General features: G+C 42.6%; 1 protein-coding gene across 2 annotated transcripts in view; it reads right to left on the reverse strand.

Moving 5' to 3' along the window:
• The window catches only part of LOC311137951 (natural resistance-associated macrophage protein 2-like), a 48,556-nt gene that overhangs the window by 11,154 nt on the left and 24,180 nt on the right, over window positions 1-13,222 (reverse strand). For both annotated transcript variants that reach the window (XM_084172578.1, XM_084172577.1), the window contains exons 3-10: window positions 10,897-11,042; window positions 10,162-10,281; window positions 9,807-9,926; window positions 9,528-9,634; window positions 5,413-5,483; window positions 5,226-5,293; window positions 4,904-5,059; window positions 2,029-2,187 (exon numbers count right to left, since the gene is read on the reverse strand). In XM_084172578.1, coding sequence (XP_084028704.1) covers window positions 2,029-2,187; window positions 4,904-5,059; window positions 5,226-5,293; window positions 5,413-5,483; window positions 9,528-9,634; window positions 9,807-9,926; window positions 10,162-10,281; window positions 10,897-11,042 — 947 coding nt within the window. The remainder of the gene's footprint in view (window positions 1-2,028; window positions 2,188-4,903; window positions 5,060-5,225; window positions 5,294-5,412; window positions 5,484-9,527; window positions 9,635-9,806; window positions 9,927-10,161; window positions 10,282-10,896; window positions 11,043-13,222) is intronic.

A 13,222-nucleotide genomic window follows, 5' to 3' on the forward strand; every position in this document is an offset into this window, starting at 1 on the left:
TGCTGATTGGCTGACAGCCGTGGTATATCAGACCATATACCACGAGTATGACAAAACAGTTATTTTTACTCTTCTAATTACGTTGGTAACCAGTTTATAATAGCAATAAGGCACCTCGGGGGTTTGTGATATATGGACAATATACTAACTGTAAGTCGCTCTGGATAAGAGCGTCTGCTAAATGACAAATGTAAAATATACCACGGCTAAGTGCTGTGTCCAGCCACTCCGCATTGCGTCATGCATAAGAACAGCCCTTAGCCGTGGTACAGTTGAAGTCGGAAGTTTACATACACCTTAGCCAAATACATTTAAACTCAGTTATTCACAATTCCTGACATTTAATTCTAGTAAAAATTCCCTGTTTTAGGTCAGTTAGGATCACCACTTTATTTTAAGAATGTGAAATGTCAGAATAATAGTAGAGAGAATGATTTATTTTCAGCTTGTATTTCTTTCATCACATTCCCAGTGGGTCAGAAGTTTACATACACTCAATTAGTATTTGGTAGCATTGCCTTTAAATTGTTTAACTTGGGTCAAACGTTTCAGGTAGCCTTCCACAAGCTTCCCACAATAAGTTGGGTGAATTTTGGCCCATTCCTCCTGACAGAGCTGGTGTAACTGAGTCAGGTTTGTAGGCCTCCTTGCTCGCACACGCTTTTTCAGTTCTGCCCACAAATGTTCTATAGGATTGAGGTCAGGGCTTTGTGATGGCCATTCCAATACCTTGACTTTGTTGTCCTTAAGCCATTTTGCCACAACTTTGGAAGTATGCTTGGGGTCATTGTCCATTTGGAAGACCCATTTGCGACCAAGCTTTAACTTCCTGACTGATGTCTTGACATGTTGCTTCAATATATCCACATAATTTTCCTTCCTCATGATGCCATCTATTTTGTGAAGTGCACCAGTCCCTCCTGCAGCAAAGCACCCCCACAGCATGATACTGCCACCCCGGTGCTTCACGGTTAAGATGGTGTTCTCCGGCTAGCAAGCATCCCCCTTTTTCCTCCAAACATAACGATGGTCATTATGGCCAAACAATTCTATTTTTGTTTCATTAGATCAGAGGACATTTCGCCAAGAAGTACAATTTTTGTCCCTATGTGCAGTTGCAAACCGTAGTCTGGCTTTTCTATGGTGGGTTTGGAGCAGTGGCTTCTTCCTTGCTGAGCGGCCTTTCAGGTTATGTTGATATAGGACTCGTTTTACTGTGGATATAGATACTTTTGTACCTGTTTCATCCAGCATCTTCACAAGGTCCATTGCTGTTGTTCTGGGATTGATTTGCACTTTTCGCACCAAAGTACGTTCATGTCTAGGAGACAGAACTTGTCTCCTTCCTGAGCGGTATGACGGCTGCGTGGTCCCATGGTGTTTATACTTGCGTACTATTATTTGTACAGATGAACGTGGTACCTTCAGGCGTTTGGAAATTGCTCCCAAGGATGAACCAGACTTGTGGAGGTCTACAATTTTGTTTCTGAGGTCTTGGCTGATTTCTTTTGATTTTTCCATGATGTCAAGCAAAGAGGCACGGAGTTTGAAGGTAGGCCTTGAAATACATCCACAGGTACACCTCCAATTGACTCAAATTATGTCAATTAGCCTATCAGAAGCTTCTAAAGCCATGATATCATTTTCTTGAATTTTCCAAACTGTTTAAAGGCACAGTCAACTTAGTGTATGTAAACTTCTGACCCACTGGAATTGTGATACAGTGAATTATAAGTGAAATAATCTGTCTGTAAACAATTGTTGGAAAAATTACTTGTGTCATACATAAAGTAGATGTCCTAACCGACTTGCCAAAACTATAGTTTGTTAACAAGAAATTTGTGGAGTGGTTGAAAAACAAGTTTTAATGACTTCAACCTAAGTGTATGTAAACTTCCAACTTCAACTGTATATTAGCCATATACCACACCTCCTCGGGCCTTATTGCTTAAATAAAACATCTGTTAAGGAGTGTTACATTCTGAGACAAAATACAACATGCTGGGTCTGGTTAGTCGTTATACCCACCACTTCAATGTTGGTTTTTTTGTAGAAGGCCTCGGCAAACACTGCTACAACGAAGACGTTGATTAGGAAGGAGATGAAGAGCGCGATAGTCGACTCCATGAAGTAATATTTGTTGGCCTCCTTCACCTCCTTCTTGTTCCCACGATCTATTGACCGAGACTAGATGATAAAATATAATTAAAAGTAATTAATTAAAATATAAATCACAATTCCTGTGACATTGGACTTTCAGTCACCTTACCTTCATACTTAAAACCTAAATCAATGCTGTCATTAACGTGGTTCTTCAATAATTATGCATAATACTTGTTGGATGTGCATTTGGTGTCCAGCTGATTAGTTACGCTGTGATATTTTCACATCATCTGATCCAAGAAGGAATTTTCCGAATGACAATCAAATGACTAACAGCTGTTGTGATGGTGCATGCGATGCAACAGCAGCCCAAGTGCTGGGAAAAAAAGTGTTTGCGAGGAATGTCCAGAATATTTTGCCTTCTCATTCGTTACGCAGGTGAAGACAGTTGTGTCTGGTTCTACATTGGCTCTAATATCCCTAGCGAATTGATGTTGATCATCTGTTGCTTGATTTACAACAGGATCTCATTAGATTTAACAGAGAAAGCATCAAGGTAATGAGTTAATGTTTTCATATGAGTCTACTGTGTGCAATTGTGTAGGATAGACCAGGGGTTCCCAAACTTTATCACTCGGGGCCCCCCTTCCAGCATTGGGGAACATCCCGCGCCCCCGCTGCGCATGCGTCTAATCTATTTCAATGGGTAAAAGCACTGTTCATGACACAAACTGTTCACACCCCTCTTGTTGGTGGAGACAATTTTGCAGGTTAAAGCTTATTTCCTGCAATTATACAGATTTTGTCATGGGGTGCAAAGACAATGTTGCAAATGTTCTTGCAATTCTATACATTTTCCCACGTCTAATGTGTGTTCATGTGATTTGAGTGACTAAAAAATTGCACCATACTCTATGGGTTAAAAAAACGAAATAAAAAAATGTTACCTGACATGGGCTAGTTAATCTGGACATTTCTGACAAGTTATAAATAGCTCTCCAAGGTCTGCAATGACTGACATGATAAGAGGAACTGATGATGCACTATCCAATTTCGAAATTATTCCTTGTGCATTCTACTACTACAACTTTCAAGAGTAAGTTTAAAGCCGGACTGAGTTCCTTTAACCCGTCCCACAGTTTGGGATCCACTGGGATAGAATATTGCGCAAAACCAAACGCTATTCCTATGAATTATTCTGGATATAATGACAAATTATACTGAACAAATATATAAACGCAACATGCAACAATTTCAAAGGTTTTACTGAGTTACAGTTCATATGAGGAAATCAGTTAATTGAAATACATTCATTAGGCTCTAATCTATGGATTTCATATGACTGGGAATACAGATATGCATCTGTTGGTCACAGATACCTTTAAAAAAAAAATGGGTCTCACAAATAGTAGAGAAATGAACATTCAATTCTCTGGCAACAGCTCTGGTGGCCATTCCTGCAGTCAGCATGCCATTTGTAAGCTCCCTCAAAACCTGAGATATCTGTTTCATTGTGTTGTGTGACAAAACTGCACATTTTAGAGTGGCCTTTTATTGTCCTCAGCACACAGCACCTTGATATGTCACACCTGTCAGGTGGATGATTATCTCGGCAAAGCAGAAATGTTCACTAACAGGAGTGTAAACAAATTTGCGTACAACATTTTAGAGAAATAAGCTTTTTGTGCGTATGGAACATTTCCGGGATCTTTTATTTCAACTCATGAAACATGGGACCAACACTTTACATGACAAATAAAAAACAATTCCCATGTTACACCTGCAATTTTAAACAATACAAGGGGCTTGAAGTAGCTTACTTGAACTTGGAGCTCAGAAATTAAAATAATGTAATAGGCCTACCTTAAAAATCCGACATTTCCTCAATTTGGCGCTTGAAAAGTCCTTGTAATTATTGTAGCCAATTTATAAGTTATAATTACACCCTTATAATTTTCTGTGATTTCATTTTTTTCCCACCACTTCAATTGAAGGGTGTTACGCTACTCTGTTGCAGTAAAACCATGTGCGGTTATTATGAGGACGACAACATCTAATGTTGGCTTCAACTTTGCTTTCCATACAAATCCTTCCATTAAAAAAGCAACCTGGTTTTTGGTCACTTTCTCATTATAAAAACAGCGATGGTGAGATTCAAATGGTGAGATTAATGCTACCGCCATTCATGGCTTAAAAATGCATGCATCCAATCTATTTAGTCAGACAATGTCCACATTATTCTCACATATTTTAGAATGCAATAATAATTTGAATATCAATGCATTGGAAAGGCCTACAAAATGCATTATTCTTAAAGTGATAATGGCCTACTTTTTTTGGACACCATTTGTTTCAAAGTATTTCAAATGTGTGACATTGGGATCAACATTGGCCCCATTATTTATAGAAAGACCCTTATGTAAGCATATTTGTGTCTTTCAGAGGGGTTGGGTTAAAAGCGGAAGTCAAATTTCGGTTGGCCCTTGTTTGGTTTTAAGTGAAGGTCTGATTCCATGTACTATGTCCCAATTACTTATTTGACTCAACTGTACTGTCACAGTAAAGGCATTTAGCTCCCCTGTACGATGTCAGTGAAAGTCTTACACTATGGGCCGTATGCACTACCCTCTGTAGCGCCTTGCGGTCGGATGCCACAGTTGCCATTCCAAGCGGTGATGCAACCAGTCAAGATGCTCTCAATGGTGCAGCTGTATAACTTTTTGAGGATCTGAGGGCCCATACTATGTCATAAAGCAGGTCTTTGACTCCTCTGTCCCATGTCATAAGGCAAGACACCTACCTTGACGAGGGCTGAGTGCAGGTAGATGTTGTGGGGCATGATGACGGCTCCTACGATGCCCACAGCCTGCTCCATCTGGGCAGGACCACAGCTGTCACAGTACGGCAGAAACATCCCCTTCAGCAGCTCCCCCTGGTCCGGACGCACCATCACATACTACAGGCACATACAAGAAATGCCAGTCAGATACACACACGTAGAAACAAAAACCTACCAAATTCTATCAAAGCTGCGCTACATACTATCAAAACCAGCTGCCAGGTCTACGGGAGAAGGGGGACAAAAGTGTTAAAGATCAACACAGGGAAAAACTTGTTCTTACCTCATACCCAAAGCTTACAGCCATGATTGTGATGAGAAACCCAAAGAAGGCTTCAAGTTTCCTCAGGCCTAAAAAACAAAAGTTGAAAATCACATTGAAACACGCCCAGCCAGAAATTGATACACACCTGTACCCAAGGACCATTTAATCACATACACATTTTAGTATGTGTCAAAGAAACACTCACCATATTTATCTAAAAAGAGGAACACAAAGGTGTCAATGATGGTGATGAGGACACCTCCCCAAAGTGGAATCCTGGTAGATGGCAAACAACAATGTTAGCTTGACCCCAATACGTTGACCTCTAGAGCGGTCGTTTTATACCTATGTCTGCATCCCAAATGTCACCTATTTCTGCATCCCAAATGTCACCTATGTCTGCATCTCCACTTTTGACCAGAGGCACCCTATTCCCTATATTATACACTACTTTTGAACAAAAGTCATTATACAGTGCATTCGGAAAGTATACAGACCCTTTGACTTTTTCCAATTTTTTTGTTACGTTACAGCCTTATTCTAAAATGGATTAAATCGTTTTTCCCCTCATCAATCTATAAATAACGGAAAAGTGGTGCGTGCATATGTATTCACCCCCCTTTGCTATGAAGCCCCTAAATAAGATCTGGTGCAACCAATTACCTTCAGAAGTCACATAATTAGTTAAATAAAGTCCACCTGCGTGCAATCTAAGTGTCACATGATCTCAGTATATATACACCTGTTCTGAAAGGCCCCAGAGTCTAAAACACCACTAGGCAAGGGGCACCACCAAGCAAGTGGCACCATGATGACCAAGGAGCTCTCCAAACAGGTCAGGGACAACGTTGTGGAGAAGTACAGATCAGGGTTGGGTTATAAAAAAAATATCTGAAACTTTGAACATCCCACGGAGCACCATTGAATCCATTATTAAAAAATTTAAAGAATATGGCACCACAACAAACCTGCCAAGAGAGTGCCGCCCACCAAAACTCACGGACCAGGCAAGGAGGGCATTAATCAGAGAGGCAACAAAGAAACCAAAGATAACCCTGAAGGAGATGCAAAGATCCACAGCGGAGATTGGAGTATCTGTCCATAGGACCACTTTAAGCCGTACACTCCACAGAGCTGGGCTTTACGGAAGAGTGGCCAGAAAAAAGCCATTGCTTAAAGAAAAAAATAAGCAAGCACGTTTGGTGTTCGCCAAAAGGCATGTGGGAGACTCCCCAAACATATGGAAGAAGGTACTCTGGTCAGATGAGACTAAAATTGAGCTTTTTGGCCATCAAGGAAAACGCTATGTTTGGCGCAAACCCAACACCTCTCATCTCCCCAAGAACACCATCCCCAAAGTGAAGCATGGTGGTGGCAGCATCATGCTGTGGGGATGTTTTTCCATCGGCAGGGACTGGGAAACTGGTCAGAATTGAAGGAATGATGGATGGCGCTAAATACAGGGAAATTCTTGAGGGAAACCTGTTTCAGTCTTCCAGAGATTTGAGACTGGGACGGAGGTTCACCTTCCAGCAGGACAATGACCCTAAGCATACTGCTAAATTAACACTCGAGTGGTTTAAGGGGAAACATTTAAATGTCTTGGAATGGCCTAGTCAAAGCCCAGACCTCAATCCAATTGAGAATCTGTGGTATGACTTAAAGATTGCTGTACACCAGCGGAACCCATCCAACTTGAAGGAGCTGGAGCAGTTTTGCCTTGAAGAATGGGCAAAAATCCCAGTGGCTAGATGTGCCAAGCTTATAGAGACATACCCCAAGAGACTTGCAGCTGTAATTGCTGCAAAAGGTGTCTCTACAAAGTATTGAATAGTTATGCACGTTCAAGTTCTGTTTTTTTGTCTTATTTCTTGTTTGCTTCACAAACAAAAATATGTTGCATCTTCAAAGTGGTAGGCATGTTGTGTAAATCAAATGAAACAAACCCATTTTAATTCCAGGTTGTAAGGCAACAAAATAGGAAATATGCCAAGGGGGTGAATAATTTTGCAAGCCACTGTAATACAGAACATTAATAGACAAGAACAACTCAAGGACAGAACTACATACATTTTTTTAAAGGCACACGTAGCCTACATATCAATACATACACACAAACTATCTAGGTCAAATAGGGGAGAGGCGTTGTGCCGTGAGGTGTTGCTTTATCTGTTTTTTGAAACCAGGTTTAAGAATGATGGAGGCCACTGTGTTCTTGGGGACCTTCAATGCTGCAGGAATGTTTTGGTACCATTCCCCAGATCTGTGACTCGACACAATCCTGTCTTATAAAGACAGGTGTGTGCCTTTCCAAATCATGTTCAGTCAATTGAATTGACCACAGGTGGACTCCAATCAAGTTGTAGAAACAACTCAAGGTTGATCAATGGAAACAGGATGCATCGGAGTTCAATTTCGAGTCTCATAGCAGAGGGTCTGAATACTTATGTAAAAGGTTTTACGGTTTTTTATTTATGTGCAAACATTTCTGAAAACCTGTTTTCGCTTTGTCATTATGGGGTATTGTGTGTAGATTGATGAGGACACTTTATTTAATCCATTTTAGAATAAGGCTGTAACGTAACAAATTGTGGAAAAAGTCACGGGGTCTGAATACTTTCCGAATGCACTGTATAGGGAATAGGGTGTCATTTGGGATGCATACCCAAATGACAAAGGGAAACCCAGTCGTGAGCTGTCCAGTGACGCAAGCCTACCTTCTCTGTGCGCTTCGAAGCTAGGAACACTGAACTATGCATGACAGCACCATCTATTCCGGACAACTGTGTGATCACGCTCTCTGTAGCCGATGTGAGTAAGACCTTTAAACAGGTTAACATTCACAAAGCCACAGGGCTAGACAGATTACCAGGACGCGTACTCAGAGCATGCTCTGACCAGCTGGTATCTTCACTGACATTTTCAACCTCTCCCTGACCCAGTCTGTAATACCTACATGTTTCAAACAGACCACCATAGTCCCTGTGCCCAAGAACGCCAAGGTAACCTATCTAAATGACTATCGCCCCGTAGCACTCACATCTGTAGCCATGAAATGCTTTGAAAGGCTGGTCATGACTCACATCAACATCCCAACAGATCCACAGATGACGCAATCGCTATTGCACTCCACACTGCCCTTTCCCACCTGGATAAAAGGAATACCTACGTAAGAATGCTGTTCATTGACTACAACTTAGCATTCAACACCATTGTGCCCTCCAAGCTCATCACTAAACTAAGGACCCTGGGATTAAACACCTCCCTCTGCAACTGGATCCTGGACTTCTTGACGGGCTGCCCCCAGGTGGTGAGGGTAAGCAACAACACATCCATCATGCTGACCCTCAACACAGGGGCCCCGCAGGGGTGCGTGCTTAGTCCCCTCCTGTACTACCTGTTCACCGATGACTGCGTGGCGCACGACTCAAACACCATCATTAGGTTTACCGATGACACAACGGTGGTAGGCCTGATCACCGACGACATTGAGACAGCCTACAGCGAGGTGGTCAGAGACCTGGCAGTGTGGTGCCAGGACAACAACCTCTCCCTCAACGTCAGCAAGACTACAGGAAACGGAGGGCCGAGCACGCCCCCATCCACGGGCTGTTGTGGAACAGGTCGAGAGCTTCAAGTTCCTCGGTGTCCACATCACTAAGGAACTATCATGGTCCACACACATCAACACAATCGTGAAGAGGGCACGACAACGCTTCTTCCCCCTCAGGAGGCTGAAAGGATTTGGCATGGGCCCTGACATCCTCAAAAGGTTCTACAGCTGCACCATTGAGAGCATCTTGACTGGCTGCATCACCGCTTGGTATGGCAACTGCTTGGCATCCGACCACAAGACGCTACAGAGGGTAGTGCGTACGGCCCAGTATATCACTGGGGCCGAGCTCCCTGCCATCCAGGACCTCTAGACCAGGCGGTGACCCTTTTTGCACTAATCTCTTTTGACTCATCACATACGCTGCTGTTTCTGATCTATCTTTTGCCTAGTCACTTTATCCCTACCGATATGTACATATCTATCTCAATTACCTCTTACCCCTGCACATCAACCCAGTACTGGTACCTTGCGTATATAGCAAAGTTATCGTTAATCATTGTGTACTTATTCCTTGTGTTATAATTTTTCTATTTGTTCTACTATTTATATATTTGTCTCTGCATTGTTGGGAAGGTCCTGTAAGTAAGCATTTCACTGTTAGTGTACACGTGTTTACGAAGCATGTGACAAATACATTTTGATTTGACTCTTAGTGAAAGTAAAGTGTAGTGTAGTTGGGCGCTGGTGGGTGGTACTGTAACTACCTGCCCACAGAGAGGAGGTTGAAGGCAATGGCACAGCCGATGACCTCCTGCATGTCTGAGCCAATGATGGCCAGCTCCACCATCAGCCACAGGATAATACGAGGAACCTGGGAGTGAGAAGGGGATGGAGGTGTGAATAACAAGACTGGAAATAACACGCACAGCCACCACATTCAATTACTTTAAACAAAACCAAACCCTTTTATATCATGTTATACAAGAGTGTGTATGAAGAACTAGAGCGTGTGTGTGTGTGGAAGGCGAGGGAGGGATACTCACAGTGGGGTACTGGCGGTTGCAGACCTCTGCGAGGTGCATCCCTGTGACAACCCCCAGGCGTGCAGCCAGCCTCTGCAGGAGGAGGCCGATGATGGTGGCCCCTAACAATACCCACAGGAGCTGAGAGACGGAGAACGAAACAATGATGATGAAGCATGGGATTAAATGAGTAAATGAAAGAGATAACCAAGAGCAAAAAGACCAGAGGGAAGGGGGTATGCTGATTATAGAATTTAATAAAATACAACTTTACTGTCAAACGGAGATAGAACTTTGCAGAGGAAATAATTATTGAGCATGGTACCCCTGCCCCTTGAGTGTGAAGGTCACCCATGGCTGATGTGTCTGTGTTCACCTTAAAGCCAGCTTTAGCTCCAGACTGTAGGTCAGACTCAATGTTCCCTGGGTCCAGATAGGCGATGCTCATCAAGAAACCTGGTCCCGTAAAGGCCCAGAGTTTACGGAAACTGAACATCTGAATGAGAGAATCACGGATAGCACAATCAACGCCTGAAAATAAATCGTAGCATGAAGTATTATCTGTCATTAAAGTTAGGATTATTCATAATTTCTAAAATAAAGCAACTTGGTGTATATCACTTTATACAGGTCATAAGGTTAATGTAATAGGCTCTTTGAGGTCATAGGCCCTGTGATGTCACTAACTGAGGTAATAATAATCCCTGTGATATCATAGGCTCTATGACTCAATCATTGTGATGTCAGACCTAGTGAGGTTATAATAATTCCTGTAATTCCATAGGCTCTATGACTCAATAACTGAGGTCATAGACCTTGTGCCGTCATGAAAGCCCTGTGATGCCATAGGCTCTGTGAGTTAATGCCGCGTTCCAGACAACTCGGAAACTCAAACTCGAAGAAAGATGAGCTCAGAGTTTCCTACTTGGAAAGTATCAGAATCAACCAATAGGAAGCTCTACGCAAAAAAACATATGCACATTTTAACTTTGAGGTTCTGAGTTGTCGTGAAAGCACCATAATACTCCTTGTGATGTCATAGACCCTGGGGGTCATAGGCTCTGTGTTAATAATCCCTGTGAGGTCATACGCCACATGATGGCCTCAGTACCTGGGTGACATCCTCTGGGATTGGCACCTTCTCCTCAAAGTATGTAGAGAAGGGCTCGTCGTCCGGGGTTGTTGAGGCCGGCGGGGAGGTGGAGCTGTACTGGTCCTGGGTGCTCTGGATAACCCCATTCTCCTGTGGAGGCTCCTCTGAAGAAATGCGAGGGGGGGGGGAGAGGCAAAAATTTTCCTCAACAATTTGCACAAAAGCAGCATGTTGCCTATACTTAATTCTGTTGACATAAAAACAACAACTGTGAGCACATGACCCTAAACAATATGAAGAGAGATTCTATTCTACCCACACTATTCCCATGCCATGCCATTTGTTCTATATAGCACCAGATAAAAGCAGACATTCACTGGCAATCTTGCCACAGTCAAAAGATTGAAAGCTCTACTTTCATTCTCCACAATCACTTCTATCATTAAAGTCATAAATGCCTAGAAGGCAGCATTTGCCATCTTCAACAAGGAAGTGCCACATATGGCCCGGTACATCAAAGTCCTGTGTAAAGAGCGTGTCAATCAATACTCTGAGTCTACAGGAAGGGCCCACAAACCTGTTTTATGACACATTTTTAAACGCTTCAGGTTAAAAAGTAAAGTACACGTAATGTCAACAATGGGTTAATGCAAGGCGACCGAGGACACAGAAAAGTACTTAAAAGCTATGTATACGCATTTCCTTAAAAGTTTAAATATGAACAACAGACTGATCACACATGACTGTTCATGACACGTGATATGAATTAAAAATCATTGCTAGGCCTGATCACCGATGACATTGAGACAGCCTATAGGGAGGAGGTCAGAGACCTGGCAGTGTGTTGCCAGGACAGTGTCACATTCGTTTAAGGACGGGTCAGACCAAGGCGCAGCGTGAAATGCGTACATGTTTATTTAAATGGTAAACACACGAAAAACAACAAACCAACGAAACGTGAAGTCCTAAGGCTAAACACAAAACAAGCCTACTCACGGAACAAGATCCCACAACTAACTAGTGCCAATAGGCTGCCTAAGTATGATCCCCAATCAGAGACAACGAGCGACAGCTGCCTCTGATTGGGAAACACACCCGGCCAAACATAGAACTACCACCTAGATCACAAACATAGAAAATACAACATAGAACATTCACACCCTGACTCAACATATAAGAGTCCCCTGAGTCAGGGCGTGACAGACAGAGTATGTGAGCGGAGGGAGGAGCGTGGCCAATTTGACTGGAGCGCAGACAGAGTTTCCCAAAGGCTGGAGCATCTGCCTTCTCGCCCGCTCCCAATTTCGCTCCAGTACCACTCACTTCACGAGCTCAGGGCATGCCCGGCCCAGCATGCATTTGTAGGCTACTTGTGTGCTGCTATAAGCCCCTTGCTTTAGCTAGTGGCATGGAGTTCACTAAATATTTTCATAAAGAAACTGATCAAACACACAGGTGCAAAATCAAGGAGACTTACAAACATGAGGAACAAGAATAAGAGAGGGAGTGCGGTGATGTAGTGTCCACAACTAAAGAATAATTGTGGAATCTGACACATATCCTGAAAGCATGATGGTGTACTACGTGCACATGCTAACAGAAAGGAACAAAGTGGGTAGCTAGCTAAGTGTGTCATTGTAGCATTATTTTTTTTTTTTTAAAGAGTTAAAGTTTAGTTCATTTTCGTTCTATTATCTATACAATAGGCTATCATTGATTTTGGCCCAATAGGCCTGACATATGACCTCTTTCAAGGAGCTTCCCGTTTTGATAGCGTTATTCTGCCTAAAAACCCAGTGGCTCAACAAGCGTGGAGAGGGTATTCTCTGCTGCTGGCCTGCTCTCCAGGCACCATCGCATGAGCCTGAAGCCACAGACTCTGGCCAAACTAGTGTTTATAAAAGTGAATTCAAAAGGCACTGAGCCTAACAAGGAATTTTTTGTTTCATTTTTATTTAATTCGAAGTCACAGCCTATATGTGCAATTTATAGACTATAATGATTTAATACAACAAAATGTTGTTTAAATGCTGAGCGCTTAATGTTACCACCAGCCTAGTGTGTCGCACTCGCAAATGCTTCACAATTAATTAAAATTTGTAGGCTATAGCCTTGAAATAATTGAAATAGGCTAATCATTTATTTTCTTAGGCAACCTGTCTGGCTCCTGACCTACTGTGTTTATATGCTGTTTAATATGACATGTAGCCTATTTGAAATGATGAGCGCCTCTTACAGTCACCTTTTCATGTTGTTAGTCCCGTGTAGCTCAGTTGGTAGAGCATGGTGTTTGCAACGCCAGGGTTGTGGGTTCGTTTCCCACGGGGGACCAGTAAGAAAAAAA

Source organism: Coregonus lavaretus (genome assembly GCF_964263955.1).
Source record: "Coregonus lavaretus genome assembly, chromosome: 12".
Taxonomy (NCBI): Eukaryota; Metazoa; Chordata; class Actinopteri; order Salmoniformes; family Salmonidae; genus Coregonus; species Coregonus lavaretus.